This window comes from Vanessa cardui, chromosome 27 (genome assembly GCF_905220365.1).
Source record: "Vanessa cardui chromosome 27, ilVanCard2.1, whole genome shotgun sequence".
NCBI lineage: Eukaryota > Metazoa > Arthropoda > Insecta > Lepidoptera > Nymphalidae > Vanessa > Vanessa cardui.
Window position 1 is genome coordinate 3,815,230 of NC_061149.1, and position 26,838 is coordinate 3,842,067.

General features: G+C 32.3%; 1 protein-coding gene across 4 annotated transcripts in view; it reads left to right on the forward strand.

Moving 5' to 3' along the window:
• Positions 1–26,838, forward strand: part of LOC124541162 (homeotic protein distal-less) — a 108,257-nt gene that overhangs the window by 11,105 nt on the left and 70,314 nt on the right. For all 4 annotated transcript variants that reach the window (XM_047119023.1, XM_047119022.1, XM_047119021.1 and 1 more), the window contains 2 exons: positions 9,639–10,127; positions 23,044–23,231. In XM_047119023.1, the coding sequence (XP_046974979.1) occupies positions 9,797–10,127; positions 23,044–23,231 (519 nt within the window). In that variant the 5' untranslated portion in view covers positions 9,639–9,796. Of the gene's footprint in view, positions 1–9,638; positions 10,128–23,043; positions 23,232–26,838 lie in introns of those variants that run through there.

Sequence of the window (26,838 nt, forward strand, 5' to 3'; positions counted from 1 at the left end):
TGTATAGTATTGTTGTGTTTCGGTTTGAAGAGGGGCATAACATTGGTTACCAAGGTTGGTGGTGGATTGGCTATATGGTTAATATTTCTTACGGTACAATGTGCAATGGCTTCACGGAGTTTCATTATTGCTAAATAAATTAATATCTTAAGTGCAATTAATAATATTAAAAAATATTACGTAAATATATATTAAAACTCGGCGGGCGTTGTCCTGTCTGATTTAATATAATGTGTCATGGCAATCTGTTGAAATAGGATTTTGTAAGTTGCAAGACCAATTAAGGGCGATTTAGTATCCGTTGCCTCACCACTCGGCGGCATGGTGGAAACCCGATGATGGTTTTAATAGGTAGGACAGGGCTTTAGGCCCTAGCACGGGGCCCTTACGGCCCCGGTTTAGTCCCACATACCCGTCCCGGTAACGCATTTCCTCCTCGTCAAACAAAAATAGGGCGATTTACAACAAGACTAGCCCTTTGTTAAACATACATATAATCATTTTAATATAAAATTAAATCTATACTTAATATTATAAATGTGAAAGTAACTCTGTCTGTCTTTCACGACCAAACTAATAAAGGAATTTGATGAAATTTGTTATGAAGCAAGCTTGAAGTCCATGGAAGGACATTGGCTTTTTTGCCTGACACATGACAACCAACTCTCAAAAACGCGAGCAAAACCGCGGGCGACCACTTGTATTTAATATAAAGACTAGTAAATGGAACTGTCGCTCAGACCTCTAGCTAGGGAAGATAAATATTATGCCTCTGTTGCCTAGTTACACTGGCTCACTGTTTGGTGGTGGAATATGTATTGAAAGTGTGGTACCTTGTCGGTAGGGCTTTGTGCTAGGCCGTCTGGGTAGGTACCACCCACTCATCAGATATTCTACCACCAAATAACAGTACTGAGTATTGTTGTGTTCCGGTTTGAAGGGTGAGTGAGCCATTGTAACTACAGGCACAAGGGACATAACATCTTAGTTCCCAAGGTTGGTGGCGCATTGACGATGTAAAGGATAGTTGATATTTCTTACAGCGTCATTGTCTATGGGTGATGGTGACCACTTACCATCAGATGGCCCATATGCTCGTTCGCCAACCTATTCCATAAAAAAACCTGGTGGTGGTGATAGTCGGTATTGCACAAAGCTTGATTACTCGGTGATAAACCACCAAATATGTAATTATTTAATGATATTATCAAATTAAAAAAAAAGTGTATCGTATGACGTAAAATATCCAACATGGCGACTGGCAGCTGTCATTTCGTGACTACGATAATACGTTCTGGAAAACAATTCGCAAATTATACATTGTTTCATTGGTTCAAAGAAGTTACATATTGAATTTGTTTATATTTTTAAACGTATGTAAAAAAAATATAGTAAAAAGTTAATTAGGGGTTAATCTTGTTAAAAAACGTTTTGATGCTGAATTCATAGTCATTAGTTTAAGTATATATGGAGTTTCTTATAATTATGTTACTTATTTACAGGTGGGTTTAGATAAAGATAATCAGGCGGTACCTAAATAGGTTACAATAAATAACATTACAGAAACTCAGCTCTAAAATGTTTATATTTTTATAGGTTTAAACTTGGAACTCTATCGAACAAATAAAAAAAATGTATGTTACTATACAGTCCAAGGAGTTTTTAATTTAAATAATAATATAAAGTTAAAATGAAATGGAAATGTCAGATTTGAATTAGGCAACTTTTTATTTTATCATTTCTAGCCGACAAGTATATATTTATGTTAGTAGTAAGTGTTGCCATATTTGGTAACTAACTTTGATTACAATTGATCTTCATTTATCATGATTTAGACAACTAACTCTCAAATGTCATCTTGTTATTTCGTTAATTAAAGTCTCATTAGACGATGGAACCAAATGAATATTGCAAGTATTAATGATTAAATAACTATTTCACATGTATTCCTTTATTCTGATATTTTTTAACAAATTGAATTTGTCATAATGAACAATGGGTTCGTCAAAATAAATTTTGAGCTTAAGGCTACGGCTGAAAGACATAATGCCGAAATATTTGGTTTTTTAAAATAGAACAATTTTTAAAACAAAATATAGATCGTTTAAAAAATTTGAATATTTGTAGGTATATATATTGCTTAAAAAAACTTATAAGGTTTTATATTGTTTATATTTTTTTAATTGTGTCTCGAATATCGTATGTCATATTGTAAAAAATATTGTATTTTTTTTGTAATGGCAATGATTCAAGATAATTTGCCGCCAATTATTCTATTAACTGTAATGTTATATAATGATATTTATGTTAGATGTTGATGTTAAGGTATTTTTATCGATTCTCAAGCGTCATACTACTCTATATCGATATTATCTTTATAATGTTTAAATAGATATATTTATATGACAAAAATAAATGCATATATCTGTACATTAAAATTATAAATAAAGTTATTCTGGAGTAGTTTATATCCAGAGCGGAAAAAGTGAAGTCAAATTAAAATAGATACTTTTTTGTCAGAAAAAAGTTAGACCCAAGTCTTAAAAAAAAATAAACGAAGCGAAACAAAAATAGGTTTTGCTGTTAATAATAATAACAAGCATATACTAATTTAGTGTGTTAATGGCCAATGAATAAACATCCACGCTGTATCAGTCGCCACAAACGTTTGAACCTATTAATCAAGATAGTACAGACATACTTAAGGCCATATTTGTCTTGTATTCGTATTGCTACTTATTTGTAAGTGAATATATTAATTGCATTATTAACATTACGTTTTAAATATTATAATACTATAGGGTCTTGACTTTTACTAGAATGTAAGTAATCTCTACATTTTGCGAACCCATAAATTTGATTTGGTATTTTTGGAAAATGTTGCTTTTATATAAAGATGGCAATTATTAATGGCTATAGATACCCGAAAAATTGACATATTATTAAGTATATAGCGAGGGTATCACTTACAGTATTGATTCACAGTAATGGAATCTTTAACGTCATATACCTTGGTCTGTTATTTATCTGGTGCACTGACTGTTTAGAAGCCGTTGTTTCATTGATATGGACGATACGCCTTCAAAATGTTTACTAATTTTTTATTTCTATAAGTTGTATTTATAAAGCATCTCATATTTACATCAGAATAAAAATGTCGTAAAGCATGTATCAGCCATCTTGTATTGGAGTCACTAGATAAAGTTATAACACTTTTCAAAAGGACATTTCTTTTTAAACTGTAATACATATATAGTGTGTCGATAGACATTGCGATAAGTGACAGTTAGATAAACAGGGAAGATGTATGCATTTAAAGGAAAATAAATATTAGTAACCAATTCCAAATAGATTTCGCCGGCGCTTAATATAGAATTATAAACATTTGATTTCTTTGTATTTTAAATATACTATTATTTTCACAATTGCTAACGTGAACGAAAGTTAATTAGTAGAAAAGTCATTTCATAATTTTTAATGCCTTTGTAAAGTTTAAAACAAATGACATAATAACTTGGTGAATTATTGGTTTTAAATTTGTCTATCAAAATCGTAGAACACACATATCAGTTGATGATGATCAGATACAACTAATAGTTTAAGTACTGTCTGAGATATTAGTGGGTAACACTGACCTCTTTACTCCAGCCAGAAGACCAGTTGAAGTTTGGCTTAGAATTTATTGTTAGGAAAACGTAATTCAATCAAATTAAATGGTTCAGAACTTGAATCCATTATTAAATAGTTCTAACAAGGCTCATATATAAAAATAAATGAGTTAGAATCATTCATGTTAAAAGTTGTATATTACTTAGAAATTTAAGATTCATTAGCTATTCTCAATGCCATTGCGCTGCGAACCGTGGAATGATAGTCTTTTACCCTGTTTAGTCTTTTACCCTGTTAATTAGAATGCTTATTTTATGATATTTGTCAAAGGTTGTGTCAAGATACATTAAACGATCTTAAACTATATAGATAATAAATGTAGATAGTGTATGTAATGGTATCTAATCAATATATAAACCAGAAAGATACTGGGTTTTATCCCCCTTTTTTCTCTAGAATATATCACTGAAAAACGGTTTTACATTAAACATTAAAAAAGCTATTCAAAATTAATTAAAAGTTGAAGATATAATTTGGATACGGAGTTAAATTCGTAGGAATTTTATATTATAATGTAATTGATAAGTGTAGCTTATTCCCATATTAAGAATCGGATATAAATTGAGTTATAAATGACATTATCATCAAAAGTATTATTTACACGATATAATTGTCAATTTGCTCGGTGAAAACCCATAGGGCAATTTTCTCACCATTTCTGAACGAGTCCAATTTAAGACTGTTATGACATTTCCCGCGCTCAACAAGTAGCCGCCATTACGATATAACTGTCAACTGTCAATAATAATGACAGCTAACACAAAATGGCTTCCATTGACACGCGAAGTGTTTATTAATACGTGGCAATTTGTAATTACAGGTTCGCAACTGTTGTACAATGATAGGTTTCGCCTAGACATATTTTCTGCTAACAATTTTAATTATAATTTTGTCATCGGTGGCTTTAATTTCTCAGTAAAATCAATTCATTGTAATTCTAGTGAAACTTCATAATTATTTGTTATATATCATGATTAGTTTATTCGTTTTATTTTGATTGAGAATAGAATTATAAATTATAAGCAAGGCTTCTAATGTCATTCTAAAATTTGTTATTTTTTTTAATCGTAAATAATTTTAATGTAAGTTTGATAAAAATGATGAACGAGCATCTTTTTACAGCTTAATGCAGATTCAATAGGTATTATTGAATTCTCAGATTAACAAAACAAAAACATTTTATCATACCGTTTTAAATAAATATCACAAGGAATTCTTACGCCTATTAAACGAAATATCAAAACGACTTTTCGAAGTATACCCTTTTTGATACAAGGCCACGAACGAAGAGATATTTATATTGAACGATTATAAAATCGAAACGTATAAAATTATCAAAAACACCGCTCAGTTCTGATCTATAATATGCATAGACACCGTGACTAATCTACGATTTTATATCGTAAAACTACCACGCGAACTAATTAGTAACGAAAATAATATTTTATTATCTGTATTAATTAATGCTTCAATCGATACATTTTTGTCACATTGATTAACAACGAGATTAAGTCTTTTATTCGTATCGCAATTGCATAGTTCATTTGACATTGACAGCTGTCAAAATATGACATATTTTCCTGGACCAAAAAATGAGGCCGCATTGTATTGTCTATATTTTGTTTTTGGTTGTGACAATGTTTATTGTAATCAATGAAAATATTAGCACTGTATTATTCTTTGAACCATCATAAATGGAAGAACGCTTGTTTTGATATACGTCATCAATCAGAATTGCATTTTATATCTTAAATACGTCACGCTCAAAAACTTGCTATCCCTTTCGAACTTAATATCTATAGAAAGAGAGGTGTACATTTTATAACTGTCAAGTTTAAATGATACCATATGTAATAATAAAGTTACATAATTAAAATAAACAATAAATCAAACTAAACACGATTCGCATTCAAAATCCCAGCCACTGAACCGTTGAAACGATCCAATGAATATTTGATGGCATTTTATGGTCACCAATTATTTATAGGGTGCCTTCTTTCCCATGATTCCTTCGTCTTGCTTCACTTGTTCAACTTATACTGGTTTAAAAATGCTCACTAGATAGAAAAATATTTGGAATTAATAATATTTCTAAATTTGTATCACACGCAAAGCAATAAATTTTTACATCTCTATTTATCTATTTCTTCCCTGAGATTTAATCATTGACTACTCTAGCTTTTATAATTTTTATAGCTTTTCTAATAGCTTTCTTTTATTTTGTACTGTTCTATTTTCGAATGACGACATTGTCAAAAACAAATATATAATCTTTATTTAATAAACTACAAAATTAAAAATCCTAACTGAGGTTACGTTGCGAACCAATGACAGCTTTCTTTAATATTTTAATCCATTTTATTCAACTTGGCCATTAATGTAAAGTAAAGTAAAGTAACAGCCTGTAAATTTCCCACTGCTGGGATAAGGCCTCCTCTTCCAGTAAGGAGGGGGCTTGGAACATATTCCACCAGGCTGTTACAATGCGGGTTGGTGGAATGCACACGTGGCAGAATTTCGAAGAAATTAGACACATGTAGGTTTCCTCACGATGTTTTCCTTCACCGCCGAGCTCGAGATGAATTATAACACAAATTAAGCACATATATATAGTGGTGCTTGCCTGGGTTTGAACTCGCAATCATCGGTTAAGGGCCACCTCAGCTCATTAATATATTTTTGACCAATTACAATATACCTCTTAATTATTTTTTTCTTATAAATTATAGACTAAAACCTTTTTACTAACTTAAAATCGATACACAGTTACAGTTTCGGTAGTTTAATATTATTTGAACTGTAATTGCTACAAACTTCGAAACGTTCTAATTAATTGGTGAAATCGTTTAATATTCCCCATCGTAACTTATATTAGAATTTGCTTTGTCTTACCATATTAATATTAATACACGATTCCTGTAATTGATTGTAAGGGTGGCAAATGTCACGGAGGTCAGTATGCAGGTTAAACGTTGACTGAAGCCGGTTTCTGGACGTATTTTTTATTATTCCATCGTAATTATAAATTCATCAGTTGTAAGTACTTAAGAACAATTTACCTAATCCTAGGTTTGACCAGTTTTTATCGTCTAAGGAAGCATTTTATGATTATAAATGTGGCCAGTTTAGGGTCATTGGAATTTTAAATTGTCATATTTGTTGTTTTTTTTTTTAATTGTGTGTAATTAAAATGGCTCAGGTCTTAATGGAATATTTTATCTTTTAATTTATGTCGTTAATAATCTTATTGATGGCTTATTAGATCGAAACCATCTACTGTATCATATTTGTTTTCCTTGTTATTAATTATTATTTATTTTTTATTCTTTTAATGGCAACACTGAACTTTTTCTTGATCAACTGTCAAATGAGAATGACTGGAACTGGAGTAATGATACATTAAAGTCATTTGTACGAAAAAATACCGAATTGACTCTTCATCCAGTCCAAGAGAACGAACGAATTCGTAATAATTTTCAATAAAAGTTTACACCAATTAGCTGGCCTTAAACATTATTATTACTGGCATGTACACGCGCACACAAACAAACAAACATAAAAAAAAAATAACAAAACGATTTGACCCGACCTTTTACAAGCGCCGTCGAGATGTTGAAAAAGAAACCAATGATGGAAAAAGATAGATACATTTAAATTGCTTTGAGATAGAAGGGGATGGATGCTGTCGTAATTAACTCAAAGAGCTAGCCGAAAAGGGTTTTTATACCGATTCTTGGGGTCATTTGCTTTGGGGATTGTCGTCCACCGGTTGTGCAACGCTTTGCACTGCTATAAACTATAACTTTTTTTTTAAATAAAGTTCTTTTAACTGTGTTGATTGATGAACTACAATATGATACTCGTGGTGACTTGATCCAAATCAACACAAATCTATATTTACAAATCAAATCAAATATAATGTGAACCAGGGAGCTAATGTGAATTCAAATAAACTTGCATACTTCTGACGTTCTTACCATTCAAATCATGTCAACCTGATGTCCAGCTATTACTTTGTGGCTTTTGTGACCCCTGGATATGAATTATGATGATGAGTAGACTTAAATAGCACTTTTTAGTATTTCTTTTTCAATTTGAAGAGTTACTTAGTCTGAGTATTTACAACTGTTATTTTCATTGTCACTGGCGATAAATATAACTATTAACATTTCTTATAAAACCTCTTTGGCCTTTGCATATGAATTAAAAATAAAACAGTCCTACGATAAAAAGTTCATTTATCTAGTCCAAACTGTTTGGTGGAATATCACCCTAAGGGCTAACTTTTCTCGCGTTAGTTTTGTGAGAAATTGTTCCTTGAATGGTTTTGAGGCGAGAGCCAATTAGTTTTTTCTAATGAAATAAAAGCAATAAAATTAAATGAGGTACTCTGGCTGGTGAGGATAGCACGGACCACCGAGAATAGCTTATACTGATATCGTTTCGCGCTTTTTGTTTGAAATAGAATCACCTATGGTTCTTACAAGATATTTACGCAGCATATTCTCAATACAAACCCAGGCAAGCACCACGATATGTGCTTAATTTGTGTTTATAATTCATCTAGTGCAACAAACAAGGAACAGCTTGCTGGAATATGTTCTAAACCTTCTCCTCAAAGGGAGAGGAGGGCTTGGCGCAGCAGCGGGAAATTTACTGGCTGTTGTTGTTGTTGTACCTTTGGTTCTTGCAAGAGATTTATGCAGCATATTCCTAACACGTCATTGATACTGTTCTTGAACATTAACCAGGTATGGGAATATGTTCTATCAGATCAGGAGACAAGTATTGCACTTGTGTTGGCAAACATGTGCGTTATAACTTACTGTACAGTTGGCAAGCCTGAAATCAACCAGGATAGGTTTATATAATTTGTGATCTTAACGTACTCATTCCTTTTCTCCAAATCTATTTATGGTGATGTGAAGATAATTATGGATTATAAGATTTCGATGGAATCTTTATATTGCGGCTTATAAATTTGTTTATCGATCAAAATGAATATAATCTTGATTCAAGTAGAGTCATAAGAACTTTGAATTCTCATGTAACAGTATAGAATGTTAAGTTACCACTTCTCAAGGTAGATTCGACTGAGAAGAATCGGCAAGAAAGATAGAAATAACAGATCTTTTGACAAACGGTGATTATTTTTCAGTATCTTGGTTTCAAACTACTTCAAATTTCGATGAAAACAGGAATCAGATCATGGCTTAAAACATTTGCCTTGTATTTATTATTTCTGGCAACATTACAGCTATCACAATTAGTTTTTTTTTTAAAGTTTATTAAAAACGACGGTACTATAGCCATTAGCGTCAATAAAATATTTTCGAAATCCAAGATCTTCGGTACTATTGATTCAATTGAGCGTGACGTTTAAATTGTTTTCCACAAAACTCACGTTGAACTCGACTGACCCTATGTGGGTGTTTATATCTGTTACCGTTACCCATGATTGCTCGGACTTGAGTAATATTTTTTTTACCTAAATTATTTCGGGATATAAAACCTTTTTTTTTTTCATTTCTCAGTTGGTACAAAAAAAGCAGCATGTCCTTTCTTTAAGTTCAAGTTTGCCTCCTGACAAATTTAAAAAAATTTGGTTCAGCGGTTTGGTAGTGAAAGAGCGACAAACAGACAGATAGACAAAGTTACTTTCACATTTATAATATTAATGTAAATATACGCCTTGTATTTATTTTAGTTTCGAACATTTTTACGATAGGAAATTTAGTTGTAATGAATTATAACTTTAGTTCTAAGAAAGGGGCTCATATGGGCTAGAATTTTTACGTGCATGTTGCAACCATTTTCAAGCAACCTAAAGAAAGAACCGACGCGATGAGTATGTGAATTATTGCACACAAATCATAAATATTTCAGCCATACTCTTGGCTCATGAATATGTTTATTATGTTGTTATGTTTAAAAACTGTTTTATTAATCTGTATTCTCTCATTCCACAGGCAAACGAAGCGGCAAAATACCAGACGAGAGGCATAAATCCCTCAAAATTACCCGAATTCAATCCCCAAGCACCAAATCCGGCAACCTGAGTTTCTCAGATCCCTTCGGGCCTCCTCAGTCCTCGGACGGAGGGGGCCCATCCACCCCCCAACCAGCCATGACCACCCAGGAGCTAGATCACCAGCATCATCATTTAGGGGGGTCACAAACGCCACACGACATATCCAATTCCACTAATTCAACTCCGACTAATGTATCCTCTAAATCAGCTTTCATAGAGTTACAGCAACACGGATATGGTCCCTTTAAAGGTGGTTACCAACATCCCCACCATTTTGGGAGTCCGGGTGGTCAACAGAATCCTCATGAAGCCTCGGGGTTTCCAAGCCCTAGGTCCTTAGGGTATCCTTTCCCTCCTATGCATCAGAACACGTATGGTTATCATTTAGGTTCCTACGCTCCACAGTGCGCTAGTCCGCCTAAAGATGGTAAGTTCAACTGTTTTCCAATATAATTTATCTTTTCAAAGAGATAAAACTTGTTACAGTAATATGTCTTTAACACATATAGAATTCAGCGGTAAAATACAAAGCCGTATCATTATAGTCGGTGTACATTTCCAAATTATGTCACAGTACAATTTAAGGGAAATAATTTCTGTACGGGCGTATTAATTTCAATAACTATTCTTTATTTCGAAGGCGTGAAACGACTTAGATCATTGTTGCGTAGAATTTTTTTTCCATAAAAGTGTTATCGGTATTTTATTAATACAATACGATACGATATCGAAAATGTCATATGTTGTTAGAGAATTAAACAGCGATACTGGATTACTATAGACTAATGTGTCTTGAAGATTTGTACCATGAAGGTTTTATAACGATTAAATTAAATTAAATAAATTAATATGATAATCTGTTAGTGTGATAGTGAGAGAATGATTCTCACTGAAAGATATTGGGTACTAGTTTTCGGTTGGTTGTTATGTGTTAAGCAAAAAAGTTTTATGTCCTCTCTTAGATTTCAAGTTTGCTTCATAGCAAATTTCATGAAATTCGCTTCATTGGTTTGATCGTGAAAGAGCGACAGACAGACAAACAGAGTTACTTTCACATTTATAATATTAATATAGATTATTCCAGCATTCTGTGAGGACAGGATAGCATAATTATCCAGCGCGATTCTTTCGATACCACCAAACAGAATTAATTAACTAGTATGAAATCGCAATTTTGGGTCAAAAATTCCTGCTATTTTTGATGACTTGTGTCTTATTCTTAAGTAATTTGTGCACAGCCTCTTATTTAACTGAATAGCGAACTAGCGACGGTCACCAGCTTCACATGGGTACTTGATATGTATCGTTATATTATGACCAAAATACATAAAACCATCATAAATTTTAGCCTATATGTTATTCTGATATTTTTCGTGAAAGTGTAACAAACATACACATCCATCCTCACAAATTTTCACATTTTTAATATTAGTAGGACGAATATTATAGGATCTAAGATCGATATTTGCGAAAAAAAAAAAACGTCGTTAGTATCATCGTATCGTGTTAAAGTCTTCAACTTGACGTCAAAACAAATGTCAGTCGTCGACAGTTGTGATACAAGGTCCTTTAATATTCAACGTAAAGAACTATCCCCCTACAATTTAGCTTCTGTGAATTTTTTAAACGCCATCGTCCGCTTACTCGCTTTTTGTTAGACGTATAGATTAGATAGCTAAGTGTAGGTTAAAACACAGCAATGATAAAGCGCTTTAGCGATAATAATATAAGAATTATTCATTTATTTAATGTGGAATTGCGAATTCTTTTTTTGAATATTTAACGGTATTCGATTCGAATGTTTTTAAAAGATTGCTAACTTTTTTTCGAAGACATTTAAATCGAGTATTAGTATGTTAATAATTTTAAAATGTCTATATATAAAATTAAATGCTCACAACGTAAAACAATTTACCTGAAAATATTCTATTTTAGTGAATTATACTGACAATAATTCCAAATCGTGTTAAACTGTTTGTTAAAATAAAGAAACCTACCCAAATCCTATAAGACCTTCGCGTTGGAAAGTAGAAATCGAGAAAGATTCATAGTAACGGATACTGTAAAGGAAAATCGACCTTGGCGTTTTACGGCCGCTTAGAAACTTGTATCGGATGGTGTTAAATTACAACCGAGTTTCCTTTGTACAGACGGACACTGTGATCATTTTTTATATCGCGTGTTGTAATCGGTCTCCGCTTGTCTATGGTACGTCGTAGCAAAAATGAAACAGGTCAAGTATGTTTGAGCGATAGAAAAATGTTTTGAATATTTATGTTTAATTTTTTTTATTATCAATTTATCGCTTAAATAAAACATATAATTTTAATAAAAATTCAAATAATAAGTATGGTTTGCACCTTAACTATCTATGACAAAAAAAAAACAATTTGTGACAACGGCTGTCAAAATCATTTAAGTATTACTAACGTGACGTCATACACAGCGTTGTTTTTTTTTTATTTAATCAATTTTCTAGCGTAAACTTTAATTGTATTATATTATTATTTTGATGTAGAAATTATGCTGTTACTATAAAAATATGGTGTTAATATGAATCGCAATTAATCAGAATTATTAACGCTATAATCATCAAATTACGCCAAACATGGTTAACATCACGCTAAGCTAATCTAGCATTTAAACCAACGCAATAAGGGTTACTTTAGGTTGTACGATACCACATCATATTAGTCAAAATTGATGAGAACTGTAACCGATATATCTTGAGCTGTCATGTTTCTTTGTATTTATCAAAAGGACGTCCTTTTCAATTGGTTCCTTTGTGCTATGCTGATTTATAACCGTCCTTATTACAACGATTTAAAGTTCATTTTAATGATAATTATTTAATTATATTTGAGTAACGATGGGGTCTTTATCGCATTGAATTAAGATTCATTTTCCCGTAACAATAATTTAATTTTGTCACTCATAAATCTTAGTACATTTAACGAATGTTTTGTAAGTTAATTATATAATTGTTTATTGCCGTTTGTTTTACTATGTATGTCTGTCTGTCAATTAGATAATAGCTAGTGACTGTGACTTACGTAAATGCGGGCGTTTTCGGTGGTATTATTTAAATTAATTCGGTTTGAAAGTTGCCGCTATTTAATCTATTTTGAATGATAAAATCTTTATACATATTTTAAGTAAGTTCATGTGATATATGGCATACACTTATGTATGATAGATTCTTGAACATTTCAAATAATTTGACACGGGACCAAAGATTTTATGCGAAAACTCTGAGCAACTCAATCCAAAATTTGAAATAAAAGTTATCTCAAGCAAATACAAGATAATACAAAGCGGTCTGTCTGTTATGTTACGCTCTTACGTCTAAACTACTGAACCGATTTTGATGACATTTTGTACAGTGCAAACTTGGAACAAAAGAAATGTCATCGCCAGCTTTTTACACTTACACCTAACCCAACCCCTCTTAGTAACACGCGGGTAAAATTTCACTATAAAAATGACACAATAAGGGAAAAAATTTAAACGGTATTGTTCAACCCGGAACCCGGTGGGGGGGGGGGCAACTCCCAACCGTTTCGCCCCAAGCGTCATTATATCTAATAACACACCACGTCTGGACACATTTTAATTATTACGTGCTATTGTAAATTTTTTAATATTTTTCGAAGAAAAATTCTCGCTTGCGGCGCAAACGCAAGCACGTGTGCTGTACAGTTCGCTGGATAAGTGTTACTGAGAGGGAAAAAGAATCGTTCTATTTTAATTTGAAATTTATTTTTTGAATTTCGAATTTCGAATTCGAATTCGAATGTGAAACGTTACAATATAAAAGGGTCATGTGTTGTTTAATTTTTATTTATACGTTATAAGCTGAACTGAAATGTCATCTTGATTAAAATGTATTGTCATATTGTTACCAAATAGTTTGTTGTTAGGTGTTTGGAATGAAAAGCCTAATAGATGTCCTTATTTGGATTTCAAGCTTGCTTCGTACCAAAGTTTCATCAAAATCGGTTCAGTATATTGACCGTAAAAAAAACATAGAGACAAACAGAGTTACTGTAATAATTATAATATTTGTATAGATTTAAATAAAATTCATTTTTTTATCATTTATAAATAATATCCAAACGCAATTAATATTGGTAGGTGGGTATGTAAACAATAAATGACTATTGCTTGCTATCCTGATGTATCTCACTTGCATATAATCATTTCGATGTAATAACTTGATTCGTATGTAAATTTATTATTAATTTCCTTCAAAGTTCAACCTTATAATCAATAGAAACTATGTGTGTATGTTGTTTTTATGGCAACACATACGCATAATTATGGCCACGGAGATACCTTAGATTACATGATATTGCCAGTGACTGGCAACAATAGAACTATTCTGTAACAAATTCGAAAATTGTCGATCGTGAAATGTCAGTAGGTGTAATGCGATATTTCCTTCATCATACAATTTATCTGAACATGCGCCCTAACCCGCTCAAAGTTGATAAAATTTGACCCCTTAAGGGATTAATTATTAACAAAAAGCATATACTTTCTCGGTACTCGAAATATATCCCTGTCAAATTTCATCAAAATCGGTTCAGCTTAAAGAATAACAGATAGAGTTACTTTCGCATTTATATATATTTTTTTTATATTTATGTCGCGTTTATTAAGTTCCAACTCTGTGACACTCCTCAATCATTCCGCTACCAAACCACTGATTGTATTTGTTCCAGCTTAAAGGATGAGTAAGTCAGTGTTATTACAGTAATATAGGATACACGTTTCCATGGATGGTAGCGCATTAGCGGTATGGTAATGACAATGTATGTGACAACTTACCATCAACTTGATGGTCTCTAAACCTATGTTAATATTATAAGTGTCAAAGTAGTTCTGTCTGTCTGTCTGTTGCTCTTTTGCAACAAAACCGCTGAACCGAATTTGATGAAATTCAATACGAAGCAAACTTGAACTCCGAGAAAGGACATAGACTACTTTTTTGACTGACACATGACAACAAACACCCTAAAACCGTGGCGCAGGAAAACATCGTGAGGAAACCTGCATGTGTCTAATTTCAAAAAGAAATTCTGCCACATGTGCATTCCAGCCCGCATGGGAACAGCGTGGTTGAATATGTTCCGAACATTTTCCGAGGCCTTAACCCAGCAGTGGCAAATTTACAGGCTGTTGTTGTTGTTTGTTGTTGTTGTCTTAGTTATATATTTGTATATTATAAAAAAAAAGTCTAGAATATTCGAGAACACTTTTGAGCATGACAGTTAACCCTTAACGATCGCGGTCCAGATACGGAGCTCCTAAGGCAGGACACACCCCTTTACTACGAATCTTTGTCTTATCTTACTTTTTTATCGTTTCGAAAACGACCCGCCTTGACGCTCTAACGCTGAACAAAAACTGATGACGTAGAATGTTTTTTTTTTTACGTTTCATTCACCTGTTGATTTTTTGTAGTATTTTTAATCTGTGGTTTTTTTTGTCATCGACTCGTGTTCTTTTGTAACGTTACAATTATTACACATACATTAATTAGTTTAGTTAGAACAATAAAATAATTATAATTATTTAAATCTACGGACATTCTTCGTTTTTGACAGATGACAGTTACTTTTTTTTTTAAATTGACTTTTATAATGTAGAAGATACTCAATTTCGTTCTTTATATAAATTTGTAAACATTTTATTTCGTTCAAAGGAGGTTTATACTTAAATATTTTTATTGAAACTTCGAAAAGGTCTGATAGGTTAGGAGACAACTGAACTCTTCAATAAATGCCATCAGATCAACCGCACTGCAGTAATACTATTCCTATATGATATTGAAGTCATTATTATTTGGTGATTTTATTTCATCTATAATGTATTTGTGAAATAAAAATCAATGAAAATCATTAAATATCACAATTGATTATTATCAATAAATGACAGTGTTGTATTTGTTGCCAGTACAAAAAATCGTTAAAGAATTTATTAAACAGTTTTGGCAATCCCTGGGCGTGACGGTTTATAGATGAGGATTAACGATTGAACACGTTATAACTTGCTTATAAAATTTTATTAACAAGTTAATATAATGTGAAAGTAATTAAAAAATATAATTCGATTCCCATAAGAGCTTTCTGTGAGTTGTTTTAAGTATTCTTTTATCTTTTGTTCAATGAAAAACAGCGCATCAGCAACAGCTTTTTATAGCGGCTACGTAGACTTACGACATTCATTACTTCAGATATAATGTGTTATTTAAGCGGTGATTATGAAAATAATGCTTCCTTCTTCTTTCATATGTCCAATTGAAGGTGACGGAAAGAGACAGATACAAACATCTAATAGAGTTTTTAAATTAGGCACGAAGACGCGCCCCTCTACGTTAAATTTTATGATTGTGTGTGTGGCTATCGTGCTTACGGGATATCTTTGTGTGCGTTATAATACAAGCCTATGATTTTAAGTGGAAGGGCGCGCCTTCGTGTATGATTAAATCCATAATTTATTACTTGCATATAACAGTAAGTCTGATATATGAAAAACACAATTTAAAGATAGAAGTAATTATTGTTTTGGTGTCTATCTGTTTTGTGCGTTTTCACCGGACAGAACTGCTTTATTATAGGGTTATATAGTCTTTGCCATTTCTCAATAGATCTATCTGACATAGTACAATATTTTCAAATCGATAAATCTTGAGGCTTTCAAACAAATTAAATTTTCTTACTCAGAATACATATTATATTTAACACTGTATACACAAGAGAATATTATAGACTAAATAAAGAAAAACAAAGAAGTGTATAATTTATCTTCTAGAAGTTACACAAAGAATTGACAACAGAACGCTAGCGAATAGTCTTAAATAGGTGTGTTGCAGTCACAACGCCCACCGCTAAAACTACAATGGGAGGCTTAATTACCAAATAATAATATCTGTGTACACTATAATTAACGCCTTAATTAAAAAAAGTGCATGTTAAAATATTCAGACCATTGACAATGGACTTCATTAAAAAATACGACAGCTACCGTATTTGGTGTGCAATTGTATCAAAAAGAAAATTTATTAGTTTTCTATGTTGTCTTGGGTCTGGGTGTATGGTACCGTCGTTACTTCTGATTTTCTATAACACAAGTGCTTTAGCTACGTACATACATTGGGATCAGAGTAAGGTATGTGATGTTGTCCAATATTTATCAAACATTTTTACAATATTCAAACAATTTCTTATTCATATAAATGACTAGCTTTTGCCCGCGACTTCGTTCGCGTGGACTTCAGGTTCGTCCCGTCTAGTCTAGTAATCGCTTAAAATCGCTTCGTAAATAAGTCATTATTTCTCGTACAAAGTAAAGGATAAAAAATGGTTATTGTGGGTTATTCCTAAGAGATAAACATATACTATCACGGAATTTTTTGTAGACCTTTTTAAGTTGTACAATACTGTAGTACATTGTTTTGATCTATCTTGTAGGATTCAGTCAGCGTTTGCAATGTAAGCGCAAAAAATGTGTTTTTTACGACCTCACATTATAAACCTCAAAAATTGTAGCCTATGTGTTATTCTGATGTATAAGCTATATTGTGGTAAAGTTTTATTCAAATCCATTCAGTAGTTTTTACGTGAAAGAGTAACAAACATCCACACATCCATACATACAAACTTTCGCCTTTATAATAGTAGTAGGATGATAATGATTAACAATAACCTCAATCAATAATCACTGTAATATTTCACAATTTTATCGAAGATATAAAACTTGGAACATACAAATTAAAGTTAGGCTGTATTGTTAATCTCCTTTTCGTAGAATCACAAAAAAAAAAATATATTGCATATAAAGTTCGGGTAATTCCAAATACAATTTAGAGCATATCCAACATTTTATACTAGCTGAAAAGAAAAAAATATTTTTATTTTTTTTTTATTTTTCGTATAGGCACAATAACTAACGCGTTCAGAAAAGAATGAATACATTTTTAAGACGTAAAATTTTACGACAAAAAAGAATCGAAACGTCGCAAGTCTGCACTTTCAATGTAGTTTTAAAGTGTTTTTGTAGATGCCTAAATGTTTTTAAGGGTTTTTATTGTTTTTTAGTTGGGTCGTTTTATCTTCGCTTTTCGGTAGGCGGCCCCGGGGGCGGGGCGGTTTCGACGCGACGCGTTGGGGTTGCCATGGAGTAAAATAAATTCTCCTTACGAATTTTATTATTATTTTTTTATTTTGCTCACTGCACTAGGTGTAAACATAAATGTACCTAATTTATACAAAAAACATCTATGTTTATTTTATGTACAGAATTAGTTTTATTTTAATTTGGTTAGTTGTTTTGGTATAAATAAGTAACAGATATACAAACACATAGCTTGGGGGACTATAATATTAGCAGAATATTAGGTTTTTAAGTGTAAATTTGCAAATAACAAAGTTCATAAGGTCAAGGAAGTAACGACATAGGATTTTTTTGTATCTACAAAAGACCGCTCCTAAAACACGCGGGAAACATCGTGAGTAAAAACTAGTTTTTTAATGTTTAGGGTTTCAATTTATTGTGCAAACATTCTATCCTTCACCCATATAAAACAATGGGATGGGAAATTGGAAACTCGACTGTATAGTGTTGAAGATTATTATGGACTTTCCATTTTATGGAATATACCCATTGCCCGCTCCCACACTTCAGGCTAGTATTGTGAACTGTCACGGGAAAAACCAATACTCATGATTGACCCAATCTTGCATCCAGGACCTCCGACTTATCTATATATATTTATACCTCCAAACATGAAATTGAACTGATTGGTTCCTTATAGGGTGTAGACATCCGCTAACATTTTCACGAAACTGTCCCCCTAAGGGGGTAAAACAGAGTTTGTGCTTAATAGATTGCGCGGGTAAACCTGCAGGTTTAGCTAGTTGTTAAGTTAGTTATTAGACAAAGTAACACTAAGTGATGATTACTATTGCATACTTCATTCTCAAACTCCATCCAATCAAATTTGACATTTCATTAAGAATAATCTTAAGGTAAAAATGTAAGGAAATACATAAAGGTCTAATAGAAGTTAAGACCTTTGGTATCGTGGAATACAACATGGACTGGTTCGTTTAATTATTAATAAAATAATCATAATAATAATTAAATTTACACGGACTATAAATAAATCAGGAAGTCGAAATATATCTTCGAATATAATAACACTTTTTTTTGTTCATCTCGTATATAATAATTATATATAAATATACGAAGTTTTAAAAATACCGTAAGAGATAAACATATGTAATTTTTTATATATGTCATTGTTATTATTATATTATTATTTTATTGTATCCACGCTTTAACGAAATATCATAAATAATTGGCTGGTATAAAATTATACACGCTTTGAAATATATAATAAAATAATATTTCAAAATTATTTTTAAAAAATTGTTAACGAGTGCTTAGAGGATTATTTAAATAATGCATGTACATCACTAAAAATGTATCGACAACCTCGTGTTACCCCATCACTACCGCTCAGGGGTGTGTCCGGACCTCGGGCTCGCATTGTTTTGTCCGTCTGTCTGTCGGAGGCCGACTTGAATGTAGATATATTTATATATAATAGCCATGGGAAACGGTTCGTAGTGAATGGATATACTTGTTTTAAATGCGTGACAAAACTACTTAAAATAAACTATTGTTATATGTCTAAATCACGCTATCGAAGTTTTTTACTTTTATTATTATAAAACATTACCAGCGATTATATTACAGAGAGCCGAGATGGCCCGGTGGTTAGAACGCGTACATCTTAACCGATCATTGTGGTTCAAACCCAGACAAGCACTGAATATTCATGTGCTTAATTTGTGTTTTATAACTCATCTCGTGCTCGGTGAAGGAAAACATCGTGAGGAAACCTGCATGTGTCTGTAACCAACCCATATCCATATGGTGGAATACGTTAAGAAGGGATTTAAGGAATTCTACCCCTTAGGGGGGTGAAACGTGGGTTTAAGTACGGAAAGGTTTTATTAATGTGAATGATGAAAAAAGATACCCCACAGTATTTCATTATTAAATAAATATATGATAAAAATAAACACAGTCGTCAAATTAATGATAATAATATCACGTGTACTAAATATTAATTATAATAAAATAAAAACAACGTCATAAAAGTGTCATTACGATGTTTTATTAAGATTGTTTTGAATTTCGATGAATTGTTACGACCTTTAACGAAAAAACTTCATCGAATTGACGAATGTAAGGGAATTGCATTAATATATCGAACGCATCTTGTTACTTATTTCCTTTATGAATCTATACATATAATAAATTTGGATTGTCTGTTTGTAATATTAAAATAGCCCTTTTTTTTACTCAATGCATATGTACCATTTATACATAGGGACATATTCCATTGAGTATACGAGTACATGCATACACGGCATGAAAGTACATATGCCAAAATATTTTTTCCAATTTTTTTGTCTGTCTGTCTGTCTTCTTATTCCTGTTTATCTCTGGAACAGCTGGACCGATTTTGACGGGACTTTCACTGGCAGCTAACTGATATAATAATCAGTAACTTAGTAGGAGTTAAATTCAAACGCGTACAAGGTTGCGGGCACAGCTAGTATTATTTATAAATTTGTTTTGTCAAAAAATTCGTCGTATAAAAATGCGATCGTCAAAACAGCAAAGAAACATAACACCTGTCTTTTATTTATCGAGAATATTCGTAACATTTTGGCGCGTTGAAATTCACGCGAATATATTTTGAACATATATTCATATGCCAACAACAACGACAACAACAATAACAACATCCTGAAAAACTTCCCACTGCTGGGCTAGGGCCTCCTCTCTCTTTGAGGAGAAGGTTCGGAACATATTCCACCACGCTGTTCCAATGCGGAATACACATGTGGCAGAATTTTTATAAAATTAGACACTTGCATATTTCCTCACGATGTTGTCCATCACTGCCAAGCACGAGATGAATTATAAACGTAAATTAAGCAAGGTTTGAATCCGCAATCGATTAAGACGCGTTTTAACCACTGGGCCATTTATCCTCAAAAATATGAATATTTCAGACTACAGTTAAATTGATAGCTCTAGGAAACTTTGGGAACTAGTATAAATTTCTGCAAAGCTACGTAATATGTAAATGTACTGTAGCAATTTACGGCTCTACCTAATTCGTTGGTTTGAATTTCGAATTGTAAATGTTTGTTTTCTACACGCCATATATCATAACTGAGCTAGGATGTTTTATTGTGTAATAAATACGGTAGAAAAGGAATAGGTATTTAAACTTGCTACTAAATTTTTTTTTAATTGTTCGTGAATGTGAGTTATTTAAATATATATTGTGATATTTATCAGGAGTTAAGCTCTTTTGAAATAATTCGGAAGTTGTAATTCAAAATGTTTACTGTGTATTTTATTATCATCATTTGAGTTACCCTAGTTGATGACGTATTAGAGATGAAAGGGCTTTTATTTCTGACGATAACATTGTCTATGTGTGATCATTGACTGTCTGTCATTCAGCCTAAAAATATAATATTAAAAAAATACTTCATCAACAATAAATTTAAAGCTTCTCAATGTAATAATGTATAAAGTTTAAAAAAAAAAAAACGTATTAAATTCAATATTTAAAATTAATTTAATTACACAAAACAATCTTGACAACTTACTGACATTTATTTTTCTTTTTTCAAACCAGTCGAAAGTACGACCCATTCTGCCAAAATGTTGGCGATCATTTCTACACTTGACGAACAAAAATCCACGTGTAGAGGATAACTTATATAATATTTAAACAGAACGTTAGTGTAGCGTTTTCGTGCACAAATGTGGGCTGGAATAAAATACCCTAAAGCGGTCCATCCGTTAACGTATTCTCGTAAATCAACAAACCAAAAACAGCGCAATAAATTCTGAACAAGAGTCTCAACGCAAAGTAATGGCTACTTTATAATGGATAGTGTAAGTCATAATTACAGCTCGTATCTGTCGATCTGATACAACACCCATATGCTTTCCATTTGGCTGTATGACGTGTATCTTGGTGCATATGATTTCATGTTATGATGAAATTTTAATTGTAAATTTGTTTTAGTTCGATCCAGATTATAAAATTAAATAAGGTTGCTTCTTTGTTTCTTTATTTCTAATTTAAAAAAAGTACTGTATTTTACGAAATGCAGGGATTACTAAATGTGTAGTTTGTTTATTCCGGCTTATCTCTGGAGCGGCTGGTCCGATTTTGACAGGACTTTCACTGGCAGATAGCTGACGTATTAAAGAGTAACATAGGCTACTTTTATCATAGAATTGCACATAAATTACATCGGTGCAGGTCTATCAGACGTTCTACCGCCAAAAAGCAGTACTTTGTATTATTGTGCTTTGGTTCGAAGGATAAATAACGAGCTAGAGTAACTACAGGCACAAGGGACATTATATACCAAGATTGGTGATGTATTGGTGATATCAGGAATTATTAATATTCCTTGAAGCACCAATGTATTTGGATAGTGGTGGCCATTTCCCAGCAGTTGGCCCATTTGTCCCCAACTTCTTCCAACATCTTCACATCTTATTCACTTCGATATCGTTCCAATTTCAAATTTATTCCACATCCTCAAATGTCAACATTGTCTTAGTGTTGCGAGATTTTTTGTTATCTCTACAAGGAAGACCTTGATCTCGAAACGGTCTAGGAAGACATAAAGAACCATCAGCTTTCCTCATGACGTTGCAGGAAAACTTTGATATTATCTTTATTTATTCACGCTGATCCGTTCAGCTCAGTTCATTCCAATGGATAGATTAGTGAATAGAGGTTCTAGATACAAAGCACATCCAATCCGTTGGGCTTAATTCATTATGGTCCAATAGTTGGATAAGTGGGTTCGAGGTTCTGAGTTCAAGGCTGATCAATTCTTAATAGCCTGTAGTTTTGAACTTGACAATGCCTACATTCCAGTTCCTCAGCAACTCGTAAAGCTGTTACTTTTGGGCTTGTACTCTCTCTATTGTCATATTGAATAATGTTATATGTGATTATGGAAAAGGGAAGAGATGTGTTTGTGTAAGCCCTCACCCCCTATGTACTATAATAATATGCGAGTTTATTGCTGTTTCGTCTCGCAAGAGGCTGCTTTCCGAAACGGTGATGCTATTTAATTATCGATGATTCTAAAACGCTTCATTGTGAAGTTTTCTCAACTAAAATTGATTTGATTTGATTTCATTTGTTGTCCCGCACAAAAGACAAGCCCTTAAGGAGCATAAATTACAACATAATTAACATATATAATATCTTGCAGAAAAATGTGGACTATCAGACGACCCTGGTCTTCGAGTGAATGGTAAAGGAAAGAAGATGAGAAAACCTCGCACGATATATTCGAGTCTTCAGCTTCAGCAGTTGAACAGGAGGTTTCAGAGGACACAGTACCTCGCCCTCCCCGAAAGGGCGGAGCTCGCAGCTAGCTTGGGTTTAACGCAGACACAGGTAAGTGGTGTATCTAATATCTATTTGTTTATCCGAGGAATACACTTATCTATTACGTTTGTTTTTCTAAAAGAGCTTAGTAACTCGCGTAGGACGATAAATTTTCAGACAATGTGTTAGATTATTAAGCGTACCGATTTCGAATCAATGACTATAATAGATTATATATGTATATTTTATATAGAATACACTAGCTATTTTTATTATCAAGAAGTGTTTAAACACTTATTCGTAATTAATCTGTCAAGACATAAATGTGCATAGTAGAGAAATTTGCATAGGATAAGGTGATGATCAGTAGGTCCTAGAAATATAAACAAAAGTAAAATGAAGTATGTCCACTAATTACTCTCGATAATATGATGTAATACAACAACAACAACAGCCTGTAAATTCCCACAGCTGGGCTAAAGGCCTCCTCTCCCTTTGAGGAGAAGGTTTGGAACATATTCCACCAAGCTGTTCCAATGCGCGTTGGTGGAATACACATGTGGCAGAATTTCTATGAAATTTGTCACATGCAGGTTTCCTCACGATGTTTTCCTTCACCGCTGAGCACGAGATGAATTATAAAGACAAATTAAGCACATGAAGTATCGATTAAGATGCACGCGTTCTAACCACTGGGCCATCTCGACTCTCTATATCTGTAATTATTGTTCATATTTTTAACATTTTATTTTTTATTTTTTATTTTTTATTCGATTATCACTTAAATACATTAGTAGCGGAATAATAAGGGATCGGACACACCTGCGCGATCAAGCAGAACAGAAGCCACTATGACGCGAAATCATCTGTAAAGATATAGCGGTATTATGAGCTACAATAACTCAACGTTATGTAGGGAACAGTAGGTAGCAGGTTCGATTCGAACCCCTTAAGACATTCAATCATTGTTATTGAATGTCAACTCGAAAGTTTAATATTGTGTTTTGGTAATAATTTTATCTCAGAATCAGCTAGAACGGATAAAATTAATCTGAGGATTGCGGGTTCAAAGTTAGATAACTAGATTTTACTAGATTTGATTTGATTTATATGTTAATAATATCATGTCATGTCATGTGAACCGTTATATGACTAATTTCAATGAGATTTTAACAGATTTGAATTCATCAATCAGCATAACATCGTGGTGGAATAAACTCCAATCCTTATTAAAGGGAGACGAGAACTTAGCTCAGCAGTGGGAAAATTATAGACAAAAAATCGAATAAAAAAATCGATTAAATCATATAAAATATCTTATAATATTGAAATACAAACAATATACTATGTAACATATTTATTCAAATCATATTTTATTAATTTTAATTAAATTGTATTAATTTTAAAATTAGTACCAACATTATCAATTTAGTTCCGACTACAAATCTTCTGTATTCTAAGAGAATTATGTAAAAATAATGATGTCAGTAACACTAATAGACCTAATGAATTATTATCATTAGAAAAAAAATTAGGCTGAATAAATCACATCCATGCCACATATTTATAAAAAAATATTTAAAATAATAACAGTATTCTTTTAAAAGTTGAATCTGACACATAAAATATAATTCTTTTCTTATCAATTGGACTTAAAAATAAAAAAAGTAAAAAGTACGCAGGTGTAATTATGTCGCGGAGGCAATAATTATATACTGTTTATTTCGTGTACAAATCAATATAGACTCTAAGTACGTGGGGAAAGAATATAGAATTGCTTGTTTCGTTAATTAAGCCGGTAGTACGTTAAAGACATGTAATTAACAGGATTTTTTTTTTTCATTTCTAATCTTTGTCGGATAGCGGCTTTTAAAAATAGATACAAATTTCTGAGGTTCATTTTTATTGATTTCTATATAATACCTACTTAGTTATTATTGTTATATTGTCTACTAGTACTACCCGCGGCTTCGCTTGCATTTTAAGGGGATGGTTGTCATGTGTTAGACAAAAAAAGTAGGGAATGTCCTTCCTTGAAGTCCAAATTTGCGTCACATTAAACTTCATCAAATTTGGTTCATTGGTTTGGTTGTGAAAGAGACAGAGATATACATTTATAATATTAATATATATAGCAAGGAGCCGAGATGGCCCAGTGGTTAGAACTCGTGCATCTTAACCGATGATTTCGGGTTCAAACCCGGGCAAGCACCACTATATATAAGTGCTTAATTTGTGTTTATAATTCATCTCGTGCTCGGCGGTGAAGGAAAACATCGTGAGGAAACCTGCATGTGTCTACTAGTTTCATTGAAATTCTGACACATGTGCATTCCACCAAGCCGCATTGGAACAGCGTGGTGGAATATGTTCCAAGCCCTCTCCTTAATGAGAGAGGAGGCCATTAGCCCAGCAGTGGGAAATTTACAGGCTGTTACTTTACTTTACTATATAGCAAACTTAAAATTAATATTATCAGTAATTGAATTAAAATTATATACTTTATATAAAACCTCCTTCGATATCTAAATCAGACCTTTTTCCATCTTTCCAATTACCTTTTCCTGGCTGGTTAAAAAAAAAGAAAAATGTTTTCGCGCCACACCACAGATACACCTAACTATCGGATCGGCTCGTAACAGATTGATTCGTCATGTGTCACCGTGTAGAATGAATAATCGCGCTCTGTACCGATGGGAGAGTGGCCTTTAGTATGCGTAGAGGTGACATACCAAAAAAAAACGTTCACATAAAAATAAGTATTAACTATTCATAACATTTGTTCACTTAATAATTATGTTAGAATTTACTATAAATTTTTAAAAAACATTTGACGATATTAAAAAAAAATTATTAGCGCGGAAGAGGTAATTTGTTTTACCATATTCAGAGTGTTAAATGCATTGTATAACAAATCGATATAACATACAATTAAAAAAAAGCCGCCTCTGTCTTCACTAACAATGCAATTAGTACACCACTTTAAGTATCGCTAATTACAGCGAATAAAAAATAATAATAATTTACATATGCACCGATAGATTTGAAGTTAAACAAAACACAACGTATTAGGAAAAATAACATAATAATTACATTTACGATAAAAAACATCGATAAAAGCAAAGCCTAAACAAAGATAAGCCGATGTTATAAAAACATCAATTAAGAACATTATAGTTAATTCAAGCATATAATTAGTGTTCCCTCTATAAGTTCTTAGTACTGTAACATTGTAACGGTAGAAAAAGTAATCTTAAGTTAATTTTATTATAATTTAATATTACCAAGTTATTGTACGCTTCACTTTGATGGGCCCGTCGCTAGTGATGTGATCGTTTTTTTTTTTTAATTTGTAGATGATTTTTATGGCTTGGATAGTAGGTTTTTGGCATTGGGTTTTAATTTGATTTGGTAATAATTATTTGTTCCAATACGTATTTAGATGTTTTGTTGAAACTAAAATATGTATTTATTCATTATTATAATCAAACCAATCCTTTGATTTTATTCTATTATTCTTTTTTCAAATTTGAAATTATAGGTTTCAATTTAAAAAAAAGTTTATTTTATTTTTATCTATAGTCCTATTCCCGTCACTATATAACCTCTTTTTCTATAACACCATTTGTTTCATCATTAATTGTAATTAAAGCAGGACACAAGCATACAGCTGTCT